General features: G+C 34.1%; 1 protein-coding gene across 2 annotated transcripts in view; it reads left to right on the forward strand.

The window, feature by feature from the left end:
* mspo (M-spondin) overlaps positions 1-2,592 on the forward strand; it is a 59,810-nt gene extending 57,218 nt beyond the window's left edge. For both annotated transcript variants that reach the window (XM_076119187.1, XM_076119186.1), the window contains exon 8: positions 320-2,592. In XM_076119187.1, coding sequence (XP_075975302.1) covers positions 320-531 — 212 coding nt within the window. In that variant the 3' untranslated portion in view covers positions 532-2,592. The remainder of the gene's footprint in view (positions 1-319) is intronic.
* Positions 2,593-18,353: the final 15,761 nt, after the last annotated feature.

Genomic DNA, 18,353 nt, shown 5'->3' on the forward strand with positions numbered 1-18,353 from the left:
CTTAATGTACCCTATGTTTTTTCATAAGACCCAAGTAGTTTCGGCACTTATATTTTCAGATCATTTAACGTCTGAGAGATGTTGAGTCGCTTTTAGCGCTCCATAATCATTTGTAATACGGAAACTCGTGGAGCACTTGTCGGATTTTTAGATCTTTTTAGGAAATTACTGCTTGTCATAAAGGCTCTTAGAGGTTAAACGAGGAAAAATCGTTTACGGTTTTAATGGAGGACAAATGGAAAACAAAGAATACTGGGATCCATTAAACAAGATCTTGGTAAATCTTTGAGGATATTTCTGAAGTTTCTTTTCTTTTTAGGACTGTTAGACTGCCGAGTGTCAGAATGGGGCGAATGGAGTCCATGCCGCAGTGACGGTGGTTGTGTTGGCTCAGCAATGCGTACGCGACGAATAATACGACGTCAGCGACCAGGAGGTGCGCCGTGCCCTCCCACCGCACTCTCGCGGTGGTGCGCAACCAACTGCACAGCGCAGCAGCCGCGCGAAGACTGGCGAAACAACCTCACGTAATTCATTATTTTGAATTGTGATTCCGATATTTGAATTTCAATTTCTTTTTATTTCGATTCCGTGTGTTGGAGGCAATTGTACTGTACGGCAATCAAACTAAATTGTTTGCAATTAACGCCTAAATAACTAGCTCAAAATTAATTATTATTTGTGATAGCTTTATGTGTGCTAATTACTGATACCTTTAAAATATTATTTCGTTCTATTTTATACGAGTTTCAGGCCACTATGGCCAATGTTTGATTATTAATTGGCTCCAATATACGGAGCTGGCATTATGCAAGAGGCACAATTATTCTATTAGTGGCCAGATTATAATACATAATATTGAACCTTTGTAACTATTTATTATGACTGTTTATTTTTAGCGTCTGTGTCTGTCCGTCCAAATATATTTTGTTCGATTCCATGATCATTTCGCATTTGGATTTATTTTGGATGTAAAGTGGCGTGTAAAAATATAATAAAAAAATGTTGTATAAAATAAAAATAGTAAGAGATGACTGTCAATGTTGGAAATAAATAGATAGTGTTTGGTTCATTATCGCTGTACCTAATTAAGCTTTTTTCGATTTTGTTTATTGGTCAATTATCGTTAGGAGTGACTAAGAATTAGAATAAGGGAAGTCACGTGACGTTTTTCGTATTTCAATCATTTGAAAAATGCTTCTGCGTAAAACTAAAATTTGACAACAAACTAACTACTTCCAGCATCTTAGAACCACGCTTTCCAACATCTTTGAAGCCTAAAAATAAAACTTTTGATTCAGATTTTTGCTCTAGTACAAAATGATGTCGTGTCTTATGCTATTGAAAATAAATGGAGAGATAATTAATCTTTATTTTTAATTTATTCATAACTTATATTTCCAATATTTTTTTTCAATAAATCTACTCATAGTTCCCTGACAATACTTTGGGATATAATAATAGTTGAAAGAAATACATATCGTTTACTTAAGTGTTTAACTTTGTGACAGTAATCCAATAAATATGTAGCTTTTATTTTAGTATTAAATGGATCCAAAGATGCAGCTTTTATTTTTCATACAAATAAGTGTAAAAACATTTAATAAATATAAATATTTAGACTTCTAAGGAATTTTTCATAACTAGGATTTATTTACGCTCATAATGTTGGTTTCATACACATTGAAAGTCGCTAGACGTTTCATACAGACAATCTCATACATTTTCAAAGACAGCGTAGTTTAAACCGGTTGTGTATAATTCCTTAATCGTAATATCGACAAAAGAAGTTTATTTATTTGTATCAGCTAATAAGTATTAGAACTAAGTCTGTACCTAGGTAAGTTAATGATAGATAATCACAAAGCCTTCTGTGAGACTATGAATTTTATTTGGAAATTATAATTAATACTTAATAAAGAATACAGTGCTTGGTAGATGTTGTATAGTGCCATTCATGGAGCGAAGCGGACGACACAAAGTGATTTTAATATACAAATTTTGCGTGTTTCATACATTAATAAATTCATATAAAATACATGATCGGAATAATAGTTTGAGGAGAAAATCCGCTTTGCTTCATTTTATATAGAAATGCAGTTTTTAAAAGCATTTCTGTTTCACCAAAATAGTCGAAGTTCGCATTTTTAGAAACTCTATAGTATTTGCTTTGAATGCCAAAGAACTAAGTTAGTCTTAATTTTGAACTGACGAGAGTTTTTCGAGATCTATTCACACATATAAAACAATCAAATATATACAGTACAATTTATTCTTTTTTTGATAAAAAGGAAAGATGGACATGCCAAATTATTTGCAAACTAAGTACATTGCGAAATTATCTTCGTTCCAACGACACTACGAACTAAACCAATAAGGTTAATTGCCTTTTATCATCATAATGTGTGAATCGATCTCATAATCTAGTAAAAACCAACCCATAGTTGATAAAGAAAGCTATAGTCTAACTGTAAAATAGACCCAGAAGTTTAAGCTAAAGTGTTAACCTTAGCGTAACTAATCGGAGTATGTGTATTTTTTACAATGTAAATTATTCTGATTTCAGTAATAAAACATCTTGAATAAAAACCGGACTGTTGTTTTATTTTTCTTTTTTTATTGTTCAACGTTTGACGCAGAGATGGCTGGTTTAAATGGGTCAATCTTGTGACTTATGACCCTGTATTCTGAGGCAACATTTTTCCGTAGTGCTCGTAAAATAAAGTTGTTGTCTGGGTTCGACAAAGTACTTGTCCGTACTGTGTTTGCAGTTTTGACTGCCAATTTGTTAGAGCAAAGTTTATTTTCTTGCTTTGTTTTTTTAGTATGGTCAGTCTGGTATTAAAGTCTGACTTGAAATAAATTGTTCTTGATACTAGAGTTCCACTGGATATCCTTAAAAAAGAAGTATGGAAGCTATAAAAAACACTCACCAGCAGAGAAATATATCAAACAGGGTAAACTAAAAAATACAAAAAAGTATTAAACGACTATAAACTCTTAAAACAAGATTGAGCCTTAAAAAGAAACATAAACACTAAACTTAAATACTAAATATGAAAATTTTAACAAACTCATGCAGATTTTCATAATAAGATCCACCTTTTATTCAAGTAAAAATCTTGAGCGCAAACTTTTAAACGCACACCTGAATGACTCAGAAATTTAGAATACACTCATCCTTATAAAATGAAACTGGCGCTTTTAAAAAAGTATCTTCATTTGTGAAGGATAATTGGTCCATTCTAACACACCATTAACCTTCCAACTTTTAATAGGTTCTCCACTCTGAGGAATAAAATGTTACGTATTTTGTTACAATTTCCACGGCTACCGTCAAAAAATTCCACTTTTTTTTTCGCCCATAACGCAGAGAAAAATTTGCTTGACTTTTATATGAAAAGTTTACATGAATATGTAGCGAAGTAGCGAAGGTATAGGATTTTCCGAGCGCGGAAAGCTTAAATAAGGCTCCAGTTTATAGTCTAAATATATTAGTTCCCCGATCCCGTATAAAAGTATGAATATTTTATGATAAAGTAAATGTTGTTATCGTTGTATTAGGTAGAACATTAAGGTGAAGTTCGGTGAAGTAACTAAGTGTTATTTGTTCTTGTTTTACTTGAAATTCCCAAGCTTCTTAACATTGGCTCGTGGATACTGGGTACTGCTAATATTATGACTTGAACAATGTTAGACGCATAATACCGAACAACATTCTAGTTAATTATTACTATCTCTCTTGGAAGATAGCTAATATTAAAACATACGAAAGCTCTACCCCTGCATTTCAAATTATCAATCCTGAATAACCCAACTTAATACCGAATAGGTACGATGTGTGTATCTTATGGTGGCAATACCGAGGAGCGATTCTCAAATTCTATCGATTATCGACCACAGGCTAGCTATCGAAAATGTTGTTATTAAAATCTGATAAATTTTGCTGTACATTTTAAATACAGTAACGACTGTAGAAAATCGCTCTTCTGTTTTCTTTCAATTAAATGGTCACATTATGATAAATATTAATGATTAACGGCAAAGATAAAATATCGAACTAACGCAAAAGTACACCATTCTTGTAGTGATTCCATTAAACATAATACAGGAATTTATTAATAAACCTTGACATATTTTTCCCCTGTTTCATTAGGTCAGTAATTACGGCGACGATAGGAAGAAGGTTTTGCTTAGAAATTAACGCGATGGTTAATATAATAAACAAGGTTCTAAAAGGACAGGCCGTGTGGAAACATGGACAATGGTGGGAACATGGTACTAAAAGCGTTTTCTATCAAAATTTGTATGGCGCTGCTCCTGAATGGGAGTTTCTATGTAATTTCCCGTGTTAGGATAATGTAGTCATTATGTTTATGGTTTCGTAACTGTGAGATGAACGAGAATGGTGTATGGATGGTAAGCTGCTCAAAGTTAGTGAGACAATTTATCGTAATGTAACTGTACAACTTTGAAATCTATATAAAGACAGAAAATGTTTCTATTCTGAATAGTAAAGCTTCTAATATTTTACTAAATTGCAATTTTTTTGTAACTCTCTTCTATCCCACTGCTGGGCAAAGGTCTCCTTCATTTTTTTCGTTTATCGCCTGATTTGCGTATCCAATTTCTATCAAAACACGTAGCGGCGTTTCTTAGTAACTACTACTAAGTAAACTAAACTACTTAGAATTAAGAATACAATCAAAATCATTAGCTACATCTACATTGCTATGTATATACGTATACTTGCTGTATTTCCTATCTACTTCAAACATCGCGACTAAGATATCTACTAGATATCGATTCAGTTTCTGCACACCCCGCAAACGTAGTAAGGCGTGAAGATAAGGAGCAGATATAGATTTAGTAGAATTTCATCCATCTCCGTTCAATTGGTTTATCTCAAAGATCCGGAGATTCAGCTATGTTCTAACTAAATATCTGCAAATGCACATTGTTCGCAGGTATTCATATTCATTTAACTGTTCTATGTTTCACAATTGAAGGTAGTATGAGTTGTTAATGCACTGAGTCAATTTTTTTCAATTTTTGATTAAGTAGGAATGGAAATTAAGTAAATTGCAGTGGCGAAGGCTCCATACAACTCGATTCCTACCGGCTTCCCTTTCTGGACAGACCTAATATTAGTGTTAAATTAATTGTTTACTATTGCAAAATAAAACACAATTAATAAATAATCACCAATATTTAAACAGAAATCTTTAACTACAATCATTAATCTAATCGAAACAGTACGAAAACGCCTACCCTTCAAAAATTACGCTCCGCTAAAAACGCAACGTGAAGTAATAATAATGAAATAAGCCGGAGGCGCTGATCGAGAATCGCGTACAATAAAAACTATGGCGGCGATGTCGCTTACGACCTTTTGGATCGCGCTTTACACCGCGCTGCATAGTGGCGAGCAAGCCGGAGGAAGAGCGGGTTGCCTCGCGCTACAGCGCTCGCGCCACGAGAAACACATGATCTTACGCATGTTTCGGTACCGTCTGTCGCGGCGCGAGCCGCGTGTGAGAGCGAGATGGCGAAAATTAAGCTAAGCATTCTGCCTAAGTATTAGTGGAACGTTATTTTCTTGTCCAGTTTGACATTAGGTCATGTTTGTTTACTGTTTACATCTTTCGCGCGCTCTATAACAAATAAGAATATTTGTATTTATCACAACGTTATTCCTGAGTAAATGTGTTTGTGCATAATTGTGAATGTATCAGTGTATTAAACAGTAATTGTTTTGCATGTTTCTATTAGAGTAAATTTTCATTTTATCAGATTTATAGGTTAAATTCATTTCTATAAAAGTGTTCTGCGTTTATCCATAATGTGTTTGATATTTTATTGTTGACTAGCTGACCCGTGCGGCTCCGCTCGCGTGAATTTCGTACTGTTGCTTATTCGTTTGACTACGCGAATTGCGAAGCACTCGATACACCTACACATAAAAATGCTAACAACTCTTTTGTCATCTAATGGTTATTTACGAAAGGGACCCGAAGGGCACACAATGTGACACAGGCTCAGGCAGGCCTGATTTCCTGTGGTTACCTTCTTTCCCGCTCTTTTCTGTATCCGTACCAGTTTACACTGTAAAATATAATAGGTATCTTATTATAGACTGACCATTGCTTACCCGTCTGGATTCAGAATATTATTATAGGTACAAACAGACCTATCTACGCCGGAGCTCTTCACACGCGTAATAATGTATACTTGCGATGATACATCCCAAACCGCGTAACCCGTCATTATTTTTTAATATATCATCCGATGTTTATTTTTTAAAACTTACCACATAGTCTGTTTCACAGCTATCCAATTTATTTCCTTAATGCAACCAATTAATTTGGTTACGTGATACGAACTACTACGCCATCTGTTAGTTGGGGCGACAACAAACGAAATTACTCGGTTTGCCATCTAGAATATCCCGAGCGCACCGGACCCACGAAAACCAACATTTTTGTGTAATATATCATACAACATTTATGTTTGAAAATCTTATTAATGTATAGCCTGTTTCAAAGGTATTTTTTTTACAATAAAGCAATCAAAATAAATTAATTAGGAAATACATGCTGTGTCGCTGACTATAACGCCATCTATTGGTTGGTGAGAACAACAGGTATCGATACGAATGGCACCGCGTTAACTATATGCGAATGTTGTGAAATAGATTGCAACGCCATCTATGGTCTCTTTAGGGAAACGCAGGTTCAAACGATTTCTACGTATTTTTTTCAATTTTCTAAAAATCTATGAAATTTTATGCGACAAAAAGTATCCTAGAAGTTGCTCCACTACTTATTCTATGCATATACCAAATTTCAGCGCATTCTATCCGGTAGTTTTTACGTGATAGCGACACATACAGACGGAGGACAGACAGACAGACAGACAGACAGAAAAGAAAATTATAAATTGCAGATTCGGTATCAGTATCCGTTACTAAACATCCCCCATTGGTTTTTTTTTAAATATATTAAATGTACAGAATTGACCTCTCTACAGATTTATTATAAGTATAGATGAATACATTCTAAATTGCTTGTATAATATGTTATTAAACAACCAGTGCGAGACAATCATCAATCGTTCGATATACGTTATCTTAAATATGTGCTGTTGTGTTACCTACGTGTTACTACTGAAGACAGTAACTTAATACAAAACAAGCATGATTAGGTAGCATGGTAAGTACCTATGTATTATTAGACTGTAGAGAGAGAAATAAGAGACTGTAGTCGAATGTAGATAATACTCTCATATTGTTATTATGCAGTAATACGCTACTTTTACGTCGGCATCCTTACGATGTACCTACATAATATGTAGGTACTATACCTAGACAATGACGTCTTATAGCTCCGGCTTGCCTTTTATAAAAAATGACCCTTCGCCACTGGTAAATTGACAAGTTTTGCTAACATTATGCATATTAGTTATATCGATTAATAGTTAAAGTATAAAAGTATAAAAAAAATTATTCTTTGTTTACCGTAATCTCAACATTATTTATTTTTTCCTGTCGTGGTGCTGACGACAAATTACTTCCACTTGACTTTATTTAGTAATACATTCGTCGCGATTGTTTTCGAAATTACTTAATAATAAATATATTATTATAACCAATAACCATAAATTAAACAACACATTTTTGAAATACATTGAAGGATAAACGCTCAGGTTCGGGAAATAAAGTCTTAATCTAGACGAGTAGGCAACACTAATAGCTCAGCTCAAGTTTTTACTAGCAAACGCATCCGAACAATTTTACAACCAAACTTTAAACCAAAATGGATCCTAAATTAACGACAATAAGGTTGGAAATTGAATGCAAAAATGCCAGAGTAAGTTTTGCTCTGTTTAATAGTATTCCAAGACGAGTTCGTTACGTAGATAGAATCTTTAATTTCCTACGTTAGCGCCAATGTCAGGAGTTTTACAAAAGGTCCCCGTATCGAGTGTCGTTTCGAATTGTGAATAAATTAACTTTTCAAAGGGTTCACGCTTTTGTTTTTTGAGCACATGAATTGAAAGGCCATGATTAGTTGGATGGTGCGAAACGGGATTGAGATTTTGGAAAATGGAGGCAATAAGTTAGTGTAATGTGTCTGTTAGCTTGAAAATTCACATTCATTGAAGAAGACAGAGGTTTATCGTATCACGCGAGCCATTTGTTTAAAGCAAGATTAATAGAATCTAATATAAAGATTTTTTCAGTAGGTACTGATTTTTTACAACAGAAAGCAAACGTTACTTCTAATACTTAACTTAATATATTGTCTACTCATGACGAACAGTAAATTTTAATATTACATGAACAAAGCATGTTTCAATTGCCAATTCAATCAAAAAGAACAAATCTAAGTATACAAACAAAATATAAAACTGCAGCCAAAAAGCACAAACCACAACAAAACTCAAAAGAAACACTAACCACAAAACGAACAGCTAAAGTTTTAAAATTTCGCGGCGATCAAAACTTGTCCGGCATTGAATGCAAAGATAAGGAGCGATAGAGGGCCGGAAGTCGCTTCCTGTGGCCGATCGAACGTTATTCATGGCTTGGCCGCTGTAGCGAAAACTTCCGTCGCCGAGATACATGACGAAACTTCGCAGAAATTGCCTCTGTAGGGTGGCGACGCGTGGCTCGCTTTTTAAACATTACAATATTTAAATTAGATAACATGAATTTGATAAATACGGAATTTATTGAATTAATACTATAAGCAAATAATGTGTATCGATTCACAAAATAATCATTGGTTTTGGTGTCCAGCATGTAGGTAATCATTATAGTATGTAGTACTTAAAGAAGTATTGTTAGACCGATGCAACAAAAAATATTTTTGCCATCATTTAATTTATGCTAATTGTGGACATAGACACAGGCAATAGCAGTTTACAATCGAAATTATATTTACATACGTTTAAATGACGGTACGATAACGACAAATACAGTATCTGCATATCGAATTGCTGGTCACCCAATTACAAGTAACATGTTTGCATTGAAAATAAACAGAGGGGCCTCCCCTTCCATCAGCCCTTCAAACACCCTCTGTGCCTACAAAATACACGGTTAATTATAACCGGATAATACCATCAAGTCATTACGGTGACCATTGTCCAACATGCTGAGTAAGAACAAACTCGCTCATCACAAATATTTGAGAACATTTGATAGAATATAATTTCTGTCCGAAAGCCAATTATGGAAATCAGTCTCCGGACGTTCGGTTATTGGCACATATCCAGAACATCTCTGTGAGTTATAGAAAATTGATCCTAAGGAAAGATTTCAAGCTTAATGTTTGTCAGGTAATTGAAACACACTAAATATGAAAATATCTTAATAATATTATAAGAGTCTAAAAGGTGATCTGTAACGACATTTACTGCACCCAGTTTTATCGTATTAAATTTTTTAACTTTATTTACTTGACATACATATTTATGTTAAAAAAAACATGCTAGGCGCGCTGATTGATTAACCATTGTAAAATTTATCTGAACCTAATCAATACCTACACATTATATAGACACAATCTTCTCAACCTAAACCTTCACATCAATCAATACCAGATCGTATAACACCTCAAAAAACTCAATCGAAATCACTTGAACCGCCGCAGAAATGCGCCAATTAAAGAGGCTCTCAAATAAATCGCCTCGTGCGATTCCGATCAAATTGATGGTCGCTCTACAGACGACTCAATGTTAGTTTAGTGCTATTATTGCTTGGAATTAATTAAGAAAGGAAAGATTCTCTTGAATCGATCGTTATCATGCCAAGTATCCTGGATACAATTACCGACAGGATGAGACGTAGACACAATACAAATTAAGCGTGTCCTTTGGTTGTTTAGAATGTTTTGTGAAGGAATGGGGAGGATCGGATGTCGGTGTAAGCAGCTGCTTTTAATTCACAGTGTTGTGTATTCTACAAAGTTTGAATAAATCGTAAAGTCTGCAACATTTAGAAAAAAAGATTTCGAAAAAAAAAAGAAAATTAGTAAAAAAATATATAATGCGTGTAGTACGTGTTAATACAATCAGCTATTTAAAATCCTCAAATACTTTTTAAAACGTGCTTATAAAATTGAAAAACCAAATCAAAATAATGTACGATTAAAATATTTAATGCCGGTCAAAACCAAAGTTACAGTTAATTAACAGTATTTATTAGGTATCTTTTACCATCCATACATTTACACTCATCGTATTCTAAATAACATCAATTGGGAACCACATGGCGCTTGGAAATTAAAATGCAGTCAGCTGGTTTTTGTCCGTGCGCCATTCGGTATGCGACAACTAAATGCAGCAACCGTTTAAAATATACTAGCAGCAGAGGTTTTCTAACTATCGAATGAGAAGCCGATTACTAATAAATATAAGGCACATGAAAAACCTCTATAAACGTATTTACTAACAATTCTTTTCAAATCTAAAACTAGTTAAAAACCTTCAAATATTGGCAACCAAAACAGTTTTTGCAGTTTAAGTCAGACAGCAACAGAAAGAAGAAGAAGACTAAACTTGATCGTAGATGGCCGTTAATCCCTACACATAATTCCGTCAGGTCGCCGTCTTCCAAATAAGTAAGTAGGGATAGATGTAGTGTGTAAACATTGACATGTTTGGTTCAACGCCTATGAGTGTGGTAACTGATCGCCTCGGGTGATAACTTGGATATAGTTAACTACAGGATAGCCAGTAATAGTCGTAAATGAATTATGTTTTGGGTTTATATTGTAAAAATAATTCAGATGGAAAAACCAATAAATGTCAAGGCAATATTTTTGTAAAGTGACAAATATAGCTCTACATTTCTATATGCTTGTTTAGTCTTGTTTCGTAAAATTAGGTGTGTTTCTTTTATAAAAGATTTCTGTTTATAAAAACAGATGGTAAATCACATATTGTTTGCGGAAGTTATAAATAAAACCTTTTTTGAATAGGGTTCCTACCCTATTTTAAGACGTGCTTATGTTCGCAATGTATAATTTATTAATACTAAGCGGAAAATGATCGTATTTCCTTGAAAACTCCCTCTTCCGCAAGCATTGTCACATAAAGGACACAAAAAATAGACTTGTAGGTAATCATACACTCCTCGCAAAGTTTTAGAAGAGTTTTCTTTTTAGTATTATTAAGTTTAACAATAATAGGGGCAAAGTATGCATGAATTTAGATTGTAGTTCTCGGTTTAAACATTATTATTGACAATAATGAGTAGAAAAGCGACTAATTCACGAAAACAAAGATGAAACTAAATGCATTAGAAAGTCTCCGAAATAATAAATGATTACAGAGTCTAAGTCTTTTTTTTTTCTTAAGACCCAAAAGCTTGCAAGCATAATGGCGGCTACCATAATATATGATTATTATTTTCTTCCTAAGTATATCTTCTTGTAAGAAACCGCCACGGATCATTGCCTAAAACTACAGGAAACACAATAAACGGAAACAAACAATATTAATTCTGAACGCACAATAAGGGTCTACCTCCCTTCTTAAGGTACCTACATATGTGTAAGTACAGTACACTAAGACCCGTCACGTCACTAAAACGTCTCAGATAAGAAATGCAAATCCGATTACAAATACGTAGGGGTGTTATCTACGCACAATTTGAGGGGCTGAACAATATCAAGGAAGGGAGCAATTGAGGACTGTGTGATATGAATTATGAGACATGCGAAAAGTATAAATATGGGCTTGTTATTATTGTTTTGGTAAATATTTTGATAAACAACTATGTGGATTACGTTGATGATGTAACATTATAGCATCTTGAGACGCTCAAAACAAGCTGTGCGGTATAAAAGCAAAAACCGGCGGCTTTACGCTCTGAGTATACCGGTAGGCAAGGAAACGGTAGATTGAGCAATATTTAATTTTGACACTAAAACTTCATAAACGGGTTGGTTTTATAGCATTTGAGTATACAGTTTCTTTGAATTTGATGACATGGTAAAATTCAATCCAACTTCCAAATGATCTTAAATTAAACTTGAATCGATTTGAGCTATAGAGGACCTTCTATAGTAAGTAAAACTGCAGTATTGCGCTAGTGACGCAGAAAATCCATAAAAATTCTGCGATAGCGATTCTCGGTAAAAAAGTGAAGTCTGACAAATAATTACACGAAACTGACTCACACAAATAACTCAATTAACATTCTCGTCATACAATCGAAGACAATACATCTTTACCTATATTTTAATATATCTGTCAGTGTTACGGACAGCCATTGAATGTTGATGACGTTTGCCAAAGGGTCTATATAATTGGGTTACTGTTGTAGCCTGCAGACTGATTAATTTTGGGGAAAGCCCTTATCAAATGTAAGATGGGTGTGAGAGTTTATATGAGGTGGCAGGTACACGGGTAATGGGTAGAGATAGTGCCTGTGCGGTTGTAAAATGTCGAGTTCTGGTCTGTTTTATTAAGCAACTAGTAATAAACGAGTAGGTTAAAATTGTTTATTTACAGAAACTTGACGAAAATTTTTAATTTTGTTTATAAATATAACATTAAATATGTTGTAATTTGTATTCTAAGAAGTATAATGGCCATCGTAGATCAACCACCAGAATATGACATTTCGGAAAATCGTTAGATACATCCATTAGATGAACAGCTATCCAAAACATAATATTATTTTAGTCTATGTAATGAGAAACTCGCTCGAAACCCCAACTCGCTCTTGGCCAGCGTGGTGGACTTAAAGCCTAACCCGTCCCACATTGCGAGAGGAGACCCTTGCCCAGCAGTGGGACATTAATGGGTATTTTTTTTTTTATTTATTTAATTAGAAAGAATTGGGCCTTTGCATTGGCATATCTATACATACTACATCATATACAGTACGAACAACTATATCAATATACGTTACTAACTTGACTTTGATGCATAAACTTCCTCAACATTTTTTATAACAATCAAAGAAAAACAACTAAAACGTCCACAACAAATAAAAAGCGCTTCAACTATAACGAGACGCCATTCGTCCGCTGAGTTTTAACTCGCACAACTACCCACTAATTCAACCACTCGATAACACTAATTGTTTGATCGTTTGTCACCAATCGATTTAACAATGTTGACCTAGTTCATTGTTAAGTCTTTTGGAATGTTTCGATTATTTACTTCAATAAATTTGTTAGCAGAAATTAAATAAATAAAATAATTAATAAGTTAATCGAACCCTTAGATAAAATTGTTAAAATGTTAGAAATAAAAATAAAAAAATATTGGCGATAAAAAATGCCATTTTTTATGCGCAGAATGTGTTATAGTCCAACTACCAAGATCATTAGGTTTTAGGTTCAATTCCTACATCGAGCATAGTGCTATTGATCTTTTCTAACTAAGATTACTAACGTGTCCGGAAAATGGCAATAGGGACATACCGGGGCCTTAATTGTTAACCTCAAGACGTGAGTGCATTTCATACACCCCTGTTTACACAACGGGTAAAACAAGCGTGATATTACGTTTGTTTGTATAAATTCAGACCCATAACTCTAAGAGTAAAGCTATATACTTTAGTGGTTATTGTAAATATGTTGTAGTTTTATCACTAACACAACAACCGTATACCCAAGCAACTACAAAACCTAAAGTATTTAAAACAGAACAGGTGGTCTCACCGCTATAAATAAACAACTTAAAACTCTATACACCGCAGTGGAAAACATACTTTTATTTGCGAGGAAATCATAAACAAGCTTGTGTCATTCTTGCCCACAAATCAAAAGCGGCTTACGTACCTTTAAACAAACAATAATTCACTATACAATCACCAAACTTACTCTCAACCTTATGATCCATACAATAAGAGTTATGTTTACTTGAAATGATGGAAGTTGCAAGTTTGTTCTCCTTTCCCAGTCCTACCTGCGTTTGTGTCATATAGTTGTTTATTGACTATTGTTTTCGTGTTTAGTTCATGTGATATTAAATTAAATATTAGCAACACAAATGCGCCCTTTCTTTTGTGGTTAGTTGTCAGCCTTGTGACAAAGTTATTTAGGGCGGTCGGCGCTTGTTTGGCTTGCTTCTGTCTGTGATTCCATCCGAAAAGCTACATTATTACTTTTGAACAAAAACCTGAAACCCAGTGTTAAAAGATAAAAAAGCACGGAATTTTAGTGGATTAATTTAGAAATCAACAGCAGCGACGTCAGTGTGTACCGGTATAAGAGTCAAATGCAAAGTCACAATTATCTTTCTCTGGTCTCGCTTACCCTTAATAGCTCGAAGCCGTTGTCAGTTACGGCTAGAAGTAGCAATTTTGACAGCGTTGCTATTGATATATTAGGTCGGGAAAAGTCTTTTCGCTTTATAGTATGTATGAACTTAAGTATAATAAAATCTTTTCTCTACACAAAAAAGCTCGATATTTGGGTACCTCACGAGCTCACTGAAAGAAACCTAATGAACCGTCTCCTCATTTGTGATTCTTGAAGCCAAAGTGATTTTATTACAAGTTCATACATACTATAATGCGAAAAGACTTTTTCCCCGACCTAATACAACCCAGCCGTGCAGTCAACCCGTCAGTTTTGTATGCTATAATATTTAACGCATAATTAAAATACCGACTTTGGTTCAATATGATATTCATCATCAAAAGTTGTTTTTGTATCACAAAAATTGAACGGTAAAATAATTTTGACATTTAAATCCAAACATCATCCAACCTTTGTTGAAAAGAACAGATTTTAACAAATTGGTACAACATTTATTGTTGGAATATAATCGCCAGAGGCCAATGGATACAAATTGCTATGGCTTTTTTAAAACATGACAAATATATTATTTTTTCCGTTTCATAATTGTATATCAGTTTCTCATAGATTTTAGGTATTTTACAAAGGAATTGTTTGAATTAACTTAATAAACAAATGATGAACTCCTATCGTTTACTGTTTCGATTTTTATCTGGTCTGGCAACGGCATTTCTAATCATAATAATATGTATTTATTTTTTAAAGTTAAATCACTTAGAATTAATTGATTTGCATGACTTTTACAACTAAAGTTATAACAGAAACCAAGTACTATGTCTTTCTTGATTCCACCAAACCTAAAACAACTGTCAGTGGATCATTTCATCAAATATTTGTTCAATGTGAGAATCGAACCCACTTACAAACTCTACTACTGGTACCATCTCAACCTTAAAATCGTTATTTCGTCTCTTGTAGTCATGAAAAACGACTGCATAATATTTTTATTTCAAGATCTTTATTCAGCGGTTTCATCTCGAATTTAAATTGGTCACAAATCTTCTTTCTTCTAACGCAGACTATGATAATGTAATTGTTCCATACTCGATAACTTTACTACGAGTTTTTAGTCTATTTCTGTCTTCATTGTATAAAAGAGCACTTATTTTACAATGTATTATAAATTATGTGAGAACACAGATCACAAAGGAATACATATAGACGAACAAAGATTTCAAAAATAAACCATCTTGTTACAATAATAGGTTAATCGAATAAAAAGTTGCCGCAAAGTAACCTAAATATATAAATTTACTTAGTAAAAGGGCAACTCCTACACTAATAAGTGCTGATAACCCTTTGTGTATTTCTAAATATTAATTTATATACAAATACAATTTACAAAAACCGTGGGATGATTTTACCAGATACATTACTTACCACGCACAAATTTTCGTCCCCATTCTATTGAGCATATCGAATATTCATGTTTAGGCAACCCACGGTAGCTATCTTCTGTTTAGCTTGAGTCTACTCTTTCAATAAATATTGCACGTGATTTTCCTCATTACCCTGCGGGCTTATCATTTATTTCAGTGAAAGTCAAATTGATAGCCACTATGCAATACATTGCTGCTTTGACGTAACGTCTTAATCGCTATAATCTAAGGAACAAAACAATGTTCAGCATAGTAAGCTTTCAAAAAGCTGTCAATTGAGATACGTGATAAGCCCCCTGGTAGTATGACTAAAGACAACATTATTTTGCATAATAAAGAGTTATTTTTAACATAAACGTCTCATAATAATATTATATATAGAGAACTATTTGACGTTCCCGCTAACCATGTAAAAATCCAACCGAGGAATTATATCTACTACTATACTATTTACTATCTACAGCCTACTTGCCTTGATGTTTTGATTTAATTTATATTTACGTATGTATGTAACCATATAAATTTGTATTTCTATAAATAAATATAATTTATTATAGAACTAATTGACTGACAAGGCCTTCGGATAAAAGCAGCCCACAAAATTAATTAACTCAACAATCATCGAGTATCGTATCAGATGAGTTGGAACATTTCAATAAATTCACGAACACACTCACTGAATTCCGTAACTGGGTCACCATTAAAATTATTATCAACATTCCGTTTATACATGGTTAATTGTTGCATGTTTAAATTGAGCACTCAATCAGTCATATTTGTAAGCGTTTAATGAGACAAACTTATCTGTAATTTATACATACAGTTTATAAGTAAGGAACGTCATTTTGGAATTTGAGACTCTGCAAAGCGTAAAGTTTGAAAAAAACAATGTCCAAGTTATTTTTTAGATACGACATAGATTAGCCAATGTTCAAGAGATCAAGTAAAAGAACGGCCGCTCTTATTCACACACACATAAAACCACGCCTTCTTCTCATAAGGGTAGGCAGAGACCGGCAACTTGATTCTCTACTACTATCGACTACCGACAACCGGCTAGCTATCGAGAAATTTTACACGAAAATGTGTTTAGCGCCTCTACCGGGCTCTGGAGGAACTATTTTGGCAGTAAATTTTAAATGTCGAACTCTCGATACTCGACAGTACAGATTATACTGTACTTCGGTATACAAAATTATTTTGCATCTATGACAAATGTGATAAACAGTGGCTTTACCGATCGATGGTCATTCCACCTGAGGCGTTCATGCGAGCAAAATTAGCGAGTTATTTTCACAATAACGCCATCGGTATGGAGTATGTGATGCCGACAGTTGGGGTCCGTGGCGACCGGACGTTACATGTCTGCTCATGTCAACAGCACATTAGGGGAATGTTCCCCTGGCATCATAATATTTGCTCCAGGCCTTCTTTTTTCAACGACAATATGCAAGCTGTAGGTATAATACTTTTGTATGAAGAGCGGACAATGAAACCTGTCTATAATGGCGACTGGTTGCAGTAAATATGACCTACGGTTGTATACGGCTCATATTTATTTTCAGTTGATAATAATAACTATAGTTGTGACCCGATAATGTTTCAGTAATCATCATCTCAAGAGGATTCCTGTACTTCATGTATCCTATAAAAGACAATGATAAGTATGATTTATTAAATAACTCTTTCAGGTTTACCAAATCGCAAAAACAGTCGCAGCTTACTTCAACAATCGATAGATTGTTTCCAAAACAAAACCCCACATTAAAAACAGGGTTTCTTTAATAATTTTCACTTTAAAAAAGTTACAAGCTTATTCAAAGATTTCATCAAAGGCGTCACAATTTCATGGTACAATGTCCACCCTTCCATTGCAAGCGTGATGACAATAACAAGAAGTTGTTCATTCATGGCTAACTCATCTGAATGCACCGGACGACACTTCATTAGGATATATTTTTGTTTTGCGAAACATAAACAAACGAGGAAAGGGTACGCACTGGGTTTAAACACGCTGCGGTTGGATTGGAGCGTTTATTTTGGCTATATTGTTTTATTTTTCTATTTATTGTTATGAATAGTAAATTAATGTAATTAAGTTGTTTGCTACGAAGGTATCATAATTTGGAATAGTTTCATAAAAGACATGCAGGTTTACGCCAGTAAAGATCTCTCTAATGTGATGAAGTGATGAACTGTTTGTATTTTTTTTAGTTTAAAACATTTTGCAAGCAGTCATTAAGGTCCCTTTTAGTGTACCCTAAGACGCCTAGTCTCTTTCATTAAGGTACTTCGTAAAACAAACGTTGTTTTTAATACAACTAAATAATTTGATGTATTTTTGCAATTTTTGCCTCAAAATTAGCTGCTACAAACATTCTAATTAGCCATTTTCCCCGCGGCGTGTTTTCCAGCTAGTGCGTACGCAAACCCGTGCGGGGAGTCGTGTTCATTATCATTTGTATTCAGCCGGGGGTTGCACCTGGAAGCCTGTCAACCCAACAAGATTTATGTGCGCTATGTAAAACTGAACAAAACTCTGTCTTTGTATGCTAATGTAAGATTCTTGACGGATTTTTGGGTTCTCTTGAAAGGAAGGTGTTGGATGGTGTTTAAATTTTGAAGTTTTACTTTTTTTTGGTAAACACAA

The sequence above is a fragment of the Anticarsia gemmatalis genome, chromosome 10 (genome assembly GCF_050436995.1).
Source record: "Anticarsia gemmatalis isolate Benzon Research Colony breed Stoneville strain chromosome 10, ilAntGemm2 primary, whole genome shotgun sequence".
In the NCBI taxonomy this organism is placed as follows: Eukaryota; Metazoa; Arthropoda; class Insecta; order Lepidoptera; family Erebidae; genus Anticarsia; species Anticarsia gemmatalis.